The 11,195-nt window shown below is 47.7% G+C and overlaps 1 protein-coding gene across 1 annotated transcript in view; it reads left to right on the top strand.

Moving 5' to 3' along the window:
- The first annotated feature begins 2,359 nt into the window (after positions 1 to 2,359).
- FAM120A (family with sequence similarity 120A) overlaps positions 2,360 to 11,195 on the top strand; it is a 53,590-nt gene continuing 44,754 nt past the window's right edge. The window contains exon 1 of the mRNA XM_033140869.1: positions 2,360 to 3,169. Coding sequence (XP_032996760.1) covers positions 2,696 to 3,169 — 474 coding nt within the window. The 5' untranslated portion in view covers positions 2,360 to 2,695. The remainder of the gene's footprint in view (positions 3,170 to 11,195) is intronic.

Below are 11,195 nucleotides of genomic sequence, written 5' to 3'. Positions count from 1 at the left end.
TAATAATAATAATAATAATAATTTATTCCTAGATGCTGGAAATCCCAAGCAGGAATAGTGGTGTTGCACTCAGATTCTGCTTGCAGACTTCCATTGACAACTGGTTGGACACTGTGAAAAGAGGATGCTGGCCTGGATGGCCCTTTGGTCTGATTTAGCAGGACTCTTTTGAAGAAAAGCAACTACTGTTTTGCTGTATCATCTCCAGTCTCCTTCACTTCCACACATATTTCTTCTCTATCAATTTGCTTCAACTTCTCATCATTGACACTTTAATATCTTCCCTCCCCTCTCTTGCTTTTCAATTTAAAGCTTATTTTGAGATTATTTTTTCTCCTTCAGTTAGCAACCAGATTCCTTTATATTAACCCACTGAACAGGTGGTTTACAGGTGTGATATGGAGTTATTCTCTTTCAGGTTCACCTAGCTACCTTCTTTCCAATCGGGCCTCCATCCCCTATATTTAACTGAATTATCTTAAACCAACAATTAAAATGCCCAGTAAGGTAAGAATCAGGACTCCCTTGATCACCAGAATTGATATATCATATGACTATTAACTGAACAGTCAGAAAGAGGTAACAACTTCTGCTGACTTTTCCTTTTATACTGTTAACAGCATTTATAGCATGTAGGTAATGCTACACAGTATAAATAGTATTAAAGTTATTTTGTTCAAGATGTCTTAGATATGGCAGCCTCCTTTATGTCACTTTTATTTCTGGCAGTGCAGTACTAGAAACATATCAAGAGTACAATTCAGTCAATTGAAGTCCATCTGTCCTCAAGTTTTGTTTATTTATGTGAGAAATATGTATACTCCAATCCTTTGCAGTTATTTGTGCCTAAGACTACTGAAACAATGCTACATAGAATCAGGTGGCCAAGCACATATTTGCATTTGAAATCATGGTATTAAAAACCATGCTCATAAGGAGATTTTACATTCATGGTTTTAATCATATGGCAAGGTCTGGGCCTTGACCAATGAGTTTTAATATGTAAAAGGGCACACAGTCATTACAGCTAGATAGATTCTGACTTGACCTTAGGAACCCATCAATCCCTGCTTAATAAGCGGTGAAAATTAGTATCATCGCTTGCTAAAATATGAGCCATTTCACACTTCACGCAAAGCACAGAGAGTACCCCTGAACAAGTGCAGCACTAACTGCTCCCTGACTAATGTACCTTTATATGACACATGCATTTGTCATCCTTTAAATTTGTAGGAATACATCTAAAAAGGCAATACGTGAAATGTTCCTGTGAGAGTTGTCTGGTTCCCTTGCGTATTACAAGGGGAGACTTGGTGGTGGGTGGCGAGAGGATAACAACCTGATCCTATGGGAGTGATACATGTCTCCTTTTATCGACATCTGTCTGACACATCATTGTGTGGGCCCCTAAGTACCACTCGACAGCACTGCACATGCCAATCCTAGTATGTGGTATATAGTGCAGTCCAAGCACACAGGAAAGGCACAGTGACACCTTAAAAGACCGGCCGCGGGTTAGCTGGTGTGTATGCCCATAAAAAGCACTAAGTCTTCAAGGTGGTGGCAACCCTATCCATATTGGGGGGAGGGGGGAGCAAGCCTCAGCGAGCAAAATGGGGCTTCCTCTCGTGTAAATGCGCGCAGGATTGTGTCGCAAGGTGCCAGAAGCTTCCTGTCTGTGTCTGGGGTGAACACCCCGTCCGTCTGGCTGTGGCTGCGTGTCCCCTTCGCCTGCCCCGCGTCAGTGCCATATTCGAACCCCTCCCCTCAGCGCCGCTTCCTCCTCCCGCCGCCGCCTTTCCGCCGCGAGCCCCCTCCCCTCGCCTCCTCCCAGGCAGCCCCCGCTTCCCTCCCCTCGCAAGCCCCCCTCCCTTCATTTCCGCTTGCGAGGCCCTTCCCAGTCCAATCCTCCGCTTCGCCTTCTTCCCGCCTGCCCCGCCGTGCGCATGCCTGGGTTATGCAACAGGCCCCGGCATCAGAGCGGGTCCCAGCTGCAGGGGCAGGGGCGGCGGCGGCGGGGCGGCCGCTTGGGTAGCAGGCCGGGTCGAGGGCGGCGGGGGCCAGAAGGGAGAGGCGGCCCGGCCAGCCCTCCCTTCCCACTAGGCGGAGTGGAGAGGCCGGGGGACGCCGCCCTGCCTTGGTCCCGCTTGCCGCCCAGCGAGCGAGCAAGAGGGCGGGCGGGCGGCGTGAGCGGCTCCGCTTGCCCGGGCCAAGTCCCGCCTGTTCCGCGACGGCGAGTGGGTTGGCTTCCTGCGCCGTGTGCCGCTGCCCCCTTCCTCTCCTTTCCCTTCCCTTCCTCCTCCTCCTCGTCGTCGTCCTCCCTCCCCTCCCGCGCTCTCTCTCTTTTCCCTCCCTTCCTCCCTTCCCCCGGCAGGCAGTAGGAGCCGCAGCGGCAGCAGCCCGGATCCCCTGAGCCATGGCGCTGTGAGAGCAGCACATGGCGGCCGCAGCAGCCATGAGCCCCCCACGAACCCACACAACTCCCCCCTGAAGAGCCGCCGTGCAACTGCAGCAGCCAGCCAGCCAGACCAAACAGCCCGCCCCGTCTTAGTTGGATCACATTGGCCATCACTTCCCACCCCGCAACTCTTAGCTCCTGCCTCGCCCGGGCCGCTCGCTCTGCACCGCCGCCGCCGCCGCCTCCAGCAAGCCAAGTCCGGTCCCCGCCACCGCTGCTGCCGCCGCCGCCGCCACCATGGGAGTTCAAGGCTTCCAGGACTACATCGAGAAACACTGCCCCAGCGCCGTGGTGCCGGTGGAGCTGCAGAAGCTGGCCCGGGGCAGCCTGGTGGGTGGCGGCCGCCAGAGGCCCCCGCAGACCCCGCTGCGCCTCCTCATCGACGCCGACAACTGCCTGCACCGGCTCTACGGCGGCTTCTACACGGACTGGGTGAGCGGCGGCCAGTGGAACCACATGCTGGGCTACTTGGCGGCGCTGGCCAAGGCCTGCTTCAACGGCAACATCGAGCTCTTCGTCTTCTTCAACGGCGCCTTGGAAAAGGCCCGGCTCCACGAGTGGGTGAAGCGGCAGGGCAACGAGCGCCAGACCGCCCAGCAGATCGTCAGCCACGTTCAGAACAAGGGCACCCCGCCGCCCAAGGTCTGGTTCCTGCCGCCCGTCTGCATGGCGCACTGCATCCGCCTGGCCCTCATCCGCTTCCACATCAAGGTAAGCAGCAGCAGCAGCAGGCGGCCCTGGAGGCCTGTGCTCGGGGCGCTAGGTGCTGCTGTCCACACTGCCCCGCCGGACCCTGCCTTTCCCCTCCTTGCCAGCCCCACGTTGCGCCAGCGCCCCCTTGCATCTTCTCCCCTACCCCATTGCCCCCTTTCCTCTGCCACCTTGCGGCCCCCTCCTTTTGGTTGGCCATTTCTGCACTCTCTTGCCATCTCTCCCACCCACCCCTGTTCGCCCACACTAATAGGGGCCCTTCCCTGGTTTTACCCCCCGGGGCTCCTCTGGCACCAGGGCGCCCAAGAAACGGTGCCCAACTCCGAGGCTGCTTCTCCTTGCCAATGAAGCGCCAGGTTTTCCTCTCCTCGGTTCTTCTCAGCTCCAGTGGGGTTTTGGGGGTCTTTTTTTGGTGTTTGGAGGGGAGGAGAGGGGCAGCACTCTTAAGATGGCAGCAGGTTTTGCCCTCTTGGTTGTGGCTTGGCGGAGTTCAGAGGGAGGGAATCTGTGTCTCTCTCCATATCCGCAAAATGTCGTCAAAAGCTGGCGGTGTCGGCGGCTTGGGCGGGGAGAGGTGCGGCGAGTTTCCTGGGAGCAAGCGGGCTCCCAGCTAGCCATTAATAGCCGCCCGAGCGGGGCCAAAAAGTTTCTGCCGCTTCGGCGTTGGCCGGGGGTCTCACCCTCCCGCCAAGAGGCCTTAAGTCGCCTCCGCGCCTCCTCCTTAGCAGGGTGCCTTGAGCTGGCAAAGGGGAGGACTTCGTAAGCGCCCTGATGTCCTCAATCTCTACGGGGATTTTTCTATTTATACTTACCTGTCAAGCTTTGAAAACCAGATGAGGGTGATCTGGAACATCCGAAAGCTCCCATCCACTATCATAGATGTCCTAATGAATAGCAAAGGCTAAACTGGGAGATGCAATCATAATTTCGTTTTTGCAGCGTTCCTGAGGCTGTATTCTCCACTGCTGGTTTTGTGAGCACTTTTGCCTTTATACATCCCCCTCCGCTCCTCTTTCCTCCCCCCCCCCCCGCACATCTCAGGATCCATTTCTTTTCCCATCCCATAAAATGGGAAGAAGGGAAGGTTGGTGCTCTCACCGTGCCTTTTCTGATGGAGAATTTGAAGACGGGCAGGTAGCAAAATGAATCTGTAACACTTGTGCTCCAGAGACACCCTAATTAATGCTTTGAAGTTTGAGCAGTTCTGCTCATCTTCAAAACTCCAGCGAGGTGTGTTCTGACTCCATGTTGTTTGGGAGGCCATTGTTCTGATCACTCGGATTTATAAAATGTCCCTTGCAAGCTAGCAGCCAGTCTTCTGGAAACAGACTCATCTCAAATCCTAGCCATTTGTTATTGAAAAGTACAATCACTTCTGTATCTTGACTCAACTGTAAGTGAAATGTTTGAGGGGCTTTAGACACAAGTTTGCCAAGAAAATGAAAGTAAGCAACAAGTTCTTTAACAGATGATTTACATTTAAAGAGAACCTGCAGCTTGAAGTAGCTTTAGGTTTAGCTCTTGCAAAATGTCTGCTATAAACATACTCTGGTTAAACATACTCTGGTTTCAAATAGTTTTAAACTTCTCTTACTGTACATGTAAACTGGCAACTGTTGAAAATGAGTAGTGCCTGTAGTTTTAAGCTATACTTAATGTCAAATAATCGATGTTCATTTTATGACAGCATCTCATTTACTTTTTACTTGTAAAGACAAATATCAAGAGGCAGTAGTATTATTTCATTATGGTTTGTTTTATCTTCAGAAGAAATTAAGTAGGTAAAAGTGTATAATCCTCAGGATATTCTTATGCTTGAATTTTTATGAAAAGGAAAAGTATTGAGCACATACAAAGGAGTTGTACACTTTTTTCAATTCTGTTGCATAGCATAGCAAATATTTTGTGACCTTCAGAGACGTGCACAGATCTAGAATCAGAGCTTAATGTTATCGTGCTTTTGTGCTGCCCTTTTGGCAGATTAAACCACATCTGTAATCGGGACAAAGGATATTTCTCAGGATGGGGGAGAGTTTCTCTAGAAAGAGAAAAATTACTGTATTTTTTTAAAAAGTATGTCATAAAAGTTAAGTTTCAGTGAAGTTAACTCAGTGAACTGGAAAAGTAACACTAGAGGCTTGGATTGGGTGGTTTTCTGCTGAAAACTTAGGTTTAAGGCCTAGAAATCATCCTGCATTTTTAGAGAGGCAGTGATACTTCAGACAAAGTTGATAGTGGAAGTCCCACCCCTTGTTTCATTTTTAACTGGTAAGAAATTTTATAAGCCTGCAAGTTGACAGATCTAGTGTAATGATTGGCTTATAGGAATGACAGACATGGAAGTGTAGCACTCCTATGAACAAGTTAGATTGTTCTGTTCATGTACGCTTGTTAAATTCATCTGTATGGAAGCAGAAAGCTGTTAAGTGCAACCGCACTTTCCTCTGTAACTTAATCGGATGTGACATGCATTTCTAATAAAGGACGAAAGGATTGAGTCTAAAAACTTGTTATCACAAGTAGTTTGTGCTGTGTGTTGTGTTTTTTACAGGCCTCATAGGATGAGTAGCTTAGGTTTGAAGAGATGTTTATTGCAATGAATGCTGATACTGCCCTTTAAAATGGCTTAGAGTGTAAAGTTCTGGTTTTACTAGTGATATCTCTTCAAGTTCTAAACTTAAGAATAATCTAGGTTGATAATTTTATTTCTTTTTAGAGACTATTTTAAATTGTAGAGTAGGAAGGGATCCTGAAGGTCATCTAGTTCAACCCTTATCAAGGTGCAACAAATCTTTGTGTTTCTTCACATATTGAAATTTCTGTTACCTTGCTTTTTAGTTTGTTTTAAATATGTGGCAGTGCAACTGTTACTACACATTTTTTTATAATACTTAAAACCAGTATGCATTTTTTTACTATGAAAATAAAACTACTTTATTTTTATTCCCTAAGATTCTTGCTCAAAGAAGTGTATAGAAGTACATTTGAAGTGAAAAATATTTTATCTTTAAATATGTTTTTTAGTTTGTATAGTGTATTGTAGCAGTGACTTGTATAGCAAACAATGATTTGATTCTTACTATTTTTTAATATTTCCTGGTTTTGCAAATACAGTATTTTACTGAACCTTGAATAAATAAATGTTGAAGTTTTGTTCTGTGCTTAGTGATACTATATTGTTGGCCAAGGTGCCATTTAATAATTGTTTTGTTTTTAATGATTGGTATTTTGAGTAAAGTCTTGAATGTCATTATGGATAAAAGGTGGGCTAGAAACATTTTAATAGATCAATTTATAGAAACTTAGGAATTCTGTCATGCTGACAGTTCATATAAAAGACATTTCATATAAAATGGTTTCTTGTAGTACTAAGTCAAATGAAATAGGAATTCATGACACTGATATGTTGAAATCTCAATTGGGTACTTCTACTAGCAAATTGCATTGTCAGTGGAAAATGTAGACTATCGGGAGCGTGGGAAACAGTATTCAGACCACATGCTATTCTGTCAATACACAGCACTTTTTAGTTAGGTAGTCAGATTATGAGTGCATAATACAAGTTAAAATTTGGGGACACTTTAAGTAAACTGGAAGAAATACTAATAAAGAGTAATATAGTTGTCATTTTGAGAGTTAATTCTAGTGTTTGTAATAGGCATTGCAAATACAGACATCTCTTTTTCTTCTTTCTATTACTCATTGGGAGACCCATGTACATATAGTATGGTTTGCCATTTCTTTGCCATTTCTGCATATATTGGCTGCATTTGGAATGTTATGGTCAAGTGTTGATACTGAAGTACAAAATTCATTTTATTTATCTAAACAATCTTCAATTGATTCTAAACAGTATACAATAAATACCAATTCAGAAAAGGTAAAAACCATAAAATAAGACTTTCATTTAAATTACTGCTGGAATAAAAGTCTTCAGTAAGTGCGAGAAGTTCAACCAGTTGGGAGAGAAGTCCATAAAATTTGGACCACATTACCAAACACACAACTCCTGATGGATATGAGTCATGTATCCGACCCATGGGGGACCACTAATAGTGACCTTGGTGATTGAGCCGAAATATATATACCTGTAAGTCTTGAGGTATCCTGGACCCAAATTATTAAAGGCCTTGTAAATTAATGCAAGAGTCTTGAACCTGACTTGGTAGTGTACGGGCAGCCAGTAAAAACTTTTGATCACCACAGTTATTTGCTGGTGATAATCTTTCCTGGTCAACAGCCTAGGCACAGCCTTTTGCGCCAGTTGGAGCCTCTGGACCAGGCCCATGGGTAGCCCCACATAGAGTGCATTGCACTAATCTAGTCTTGAGTTTACCAAAGCATGAATCATTGTGCTTGTGTCGTAGGCAGGGTCCACAGGTGAGGCAGGTGAGTAAACTGCTTTCCATTGAGAAAAAAGTGTGTTACATGGAAAAATGATAGGTCCCCATTTGTGCACTTCTGTGTTGTACCTGGATTGCAGAATGTGATTGGAATGCGATATGAAGGGCTACCTTCATGAACTTGGCTGCCTGCTCATTGCAAGCATAATAAGTGGCATTCTGATTTGCTAAGATGTGGGCCAGGGCCTTTTCAGTTGTGATGCTCAGGCTGTAGAACTCCCAACTCTGGATGGTCTGTCTGGTGTGCTGTTTTTTGTTATTTTGACATGCTGCCAAAACAATTTTATTTTGCCTCCCTGTTGGCTTTGTTCAGTTTACACACTTCCTTTCACTTTATATCTCGCTTCTAGTTTTAAATTTATATATCTATATCCCATCCATCATAGGCACTACTTGGGGTGACCTGCAGAAAATTTAATGTGCAGGGTCCTAAAATAAAAGTAAAAAATAATAATAGTAGCAGAGATAAGAGGTAAAGTATGACCTTTACATAAGGTGTTTGGAGGTAGAAGTCTGCCAGATTAATAATGTCTTTGTCAACTGGTGACATCCAGCCAGAGAGGTCTTCTTTGGCAATCACTCATAGCTGAGTAAGATTGTCTTCTATCAATATGGTTTTAACAGTAAGTGTGTAAGTGACTGGAAGTCAATTCTGGATGCACACGTCCTTCCACAGTGGGGACATAGGTTTTCGGGCGGGAGTTGATCACGGTGAGGGTTTGCCAAACGTGCCTTCCTCTTAGCTTGTTTTGTCCTGAGTTCATCTTCAAAGTTCATGACACCTTTGGTAATGGCTGTTCTCCAATTTGAGTGCTCACAAGCCAGTGTTTACCAATTGTCAGTGTTTATACTACATTTTTTAAAATTTGCCTTGAGAGCGTCTTTAAACCTCTTTTGTTGACCACCAGCTTTACGCTTTCCATTTTTAAGTTGGGAATAGAGTAGTTGCTTTGGAAGACGATAATCAGGTATCCGAACAACATGATCAGTCCAGCGAAGTTGATGTTGAAGAATCATTGCTTCAACACTGGTGATCTTTGCTTCTTTTGTGCCATCTACTGAGCCTCCATTCTAGGTAGGGTGCAGAGAAGGGCCCCTCCTGATCTGAGGAAGCTGGGTGGTTTGGGAGGAGGTGATCCCACAAGCATTTATTAAAAAAATTATAGCCCACCTTTGAGTAAAACTATTCCAGTGATGATGAAATAGAATGCAATATAACATTAAGAAAATCAGCAATAATAATAAGATTTTCCATAAGACCATTGACCAAAGGAACTCAGTGGCAGCATAGAGTGACACTTGTAGATAAGCCCGTGAAAAGAACTGGATCTTCAAAGCCTTTCTGAAGACCTGAAATGTAGTAGCTTTATAGAGGTCAGTTGGCAGTGTATTCCAAAGTTGTGAGGCCACCACAGAGAAAGCCCTGTCCCTTGTACCCACCAACTTAGTGGCAGATAAACAACAAGAACCTCTATCATTGATCTTAAGGTGCAGGCAGGTTGGTATGGGTACAGGTGGTTTATAGCTCTTAGCTTGTCTCAGAAAGCTAAACCATAGGTGGGGGGTTGGACAGCATGACAAGCCATGGCTTAGGAGGGAGGAGCCAAATGGTGGCTATTGCCATTTTAGGAGCCAGTGTGTTCCTACTAAACCATATTTTGGCTTGGTAAGATGTGAAAACCAGACTTATATGACAGCAGGATCATCCACTGAGTTTGTAGTACTGTTTTATGCTGTCCATGTACCTAAACTCAGCTATGTGTTCAGTTTCAGATTATTTATATTTATGATTCTATCAAACAAATAGCATGGTCATTTATACTCCACACTGGGAAAACATTATTTTGTTCAGTAACATTGCTTCTGGGAAAATTTGGACACTTGTCAGCATGATCTTCCATAAATCCCACTTTTTTCACTTAGATTGACTTACTGACAAGTGTCAGTAGCATTTTGTAGCATTTGCATGCATGTATGGAATTCAAAATGGGCAATGTGAATTATATTTAAACTAGTGGTTTAAGCCCGTTAAGTTAACGGGCGCTAGAACATATGTGGCAGGTACGCAGAGGGATCGCCGGCCCAGCCTGCGAGGCAATGGCGGCAGCAGTGGGGTTTTTCCCTGGGCCTGGGGGGAGCCTGCCTCCCTGCCTCTTGTATGCGGACTCCAGGCCAGCAGGCGCGAGGGGGGCACTGCGGTGGGAGGCCTCGGTGGACAGGGGGGGTGTGCCGGTGCCCGCCCGCCAGGCGGCTCATTCTCCATCCGCTGCTGCCGCTGAGGGTGGGGCAATGGAGCTGCCGAGCGGGTCTCTCCCTGCCTGCCTGCCGGGCGGTCCTGGCTGCGCCAGAGTCCGCCACCGCCGCCCGGTGGGGTCTGGACGGAGGAGGCCGGCTGGCGGCATCACCAGGGCCGGTGCTAGGGCGTCCGCGCGGCAGCTGCTTTCCAGAGGCTGGAGCCCTCGCTCCTCTCTGCTTGGCCGCTGCGAGGGGTGTCAGGCGCGCGCTCTGCTAATAGTCCCACCGGGGGGCTCGCCAGTTGCCAGCCCGGACGCTCGCTTGGTGCTCGGGTCTGTGCAGGGCAAGGGCGTGTGAAGGGAGGAGGAGAAGGAAACCAGGCGGAGAAGGGAGGAGATGGAGGAGGGAGGTCCCGTTGCCGCCGCCGCAGCGACGCCGCTCACCATCAGGCCGCCCACCCGGCCCTCTTGCTCCGCGAGGACAAAGGCAGAGTCGGCGAGTTTGCGCACAAAATCCCACGCCCCTCCCCTCTCTCCTTTGTGGAGGGGCGTCCTTCGCCTCTACGTGGGAGAAGGGGGGCGGCAGCAGCAGGTGCTGGGCGGGACAGGGAGAGCTGCCCCCTCGGCAGAAGCCGGCCGGCTGCCCCCTCCCTGCCCTGCCCAACGGAGGCTGCTGGCAAAGTTCAACAGGTGAAGATGTTTCAAAAGGAATAAGAGGTGCTTGTGTTTTGGTGAAACTCCAAAATACCTCACGCCTTTAAGATTGCAGCCCTTACCTGGGAGTAACCCCTTTTGATTTAATTTACGTTACTTCTGAGTAGATAAGTACAGAAAGGCTAGCGCTAAGGCACTGCAAGTTTGACAGGAAGAGGCGCGGCGGCGGCATCTGCACGCTGAACTGATTTAAGAACTGAAAGCAGTTTGTCCATTGAGAAGCACAGTACTTGCACGCAAGAAGGACCACCGCCCCCCGCCACATCAGTGTCACGGCTACAATATGTTCTGCTCCACAACTGCACGTTTTTTATTTAGAGCAGTTTTAGTTTTGAAGCAAAAAGAGAGAGAAGGGGGGGGGAACCCACCATTTCCACTTTGGCCAACGCGTAGGCAACCTCCCCGCACTCCAGCGCCTTTGGTCAGCGAGACTACAATACCCAGGATGCAATTGGAAAGCGCCTCTCCTCCCAATCTTGGGCCAACAACAAAGCTCTTCCCACCTTGTTTTCTTAGCGGAGCGCCGCTCTCGATGCGGCCAGAACTGTATTTCCCAGGGTGTCTGGCGGTCAGGGGCGGATGAGCGTCTCCGAGGGAGGAGGAGGGAGGAGGAGAAGACCCCTCCCCCGTCCCCAGGCTAAGCTTTGGCCGAGGGTGGGTGCCCCCTCCCCACTG

The sequence above is a fragment of the Lacerta agilis genome, chromosome 2, assembly GCF_009819535.1.
Source record: "Lacerta agilis isolate rLacAgi1 chromosome 2, rLacAgi1.pri, whole genome shotgun sequence".
Classification (NCBI taxonomy): domain Eukaryota; kingdom Metazoa; phylum Chordata; class Lepidosauria; order Squamata; family Lacertidae; genus Lacerta; species Lacerta agilis.
Note: the sequence above shows the minus strand (reverse complement) of the source record. Positions and strands in the feature narration are given on the sequence as shown.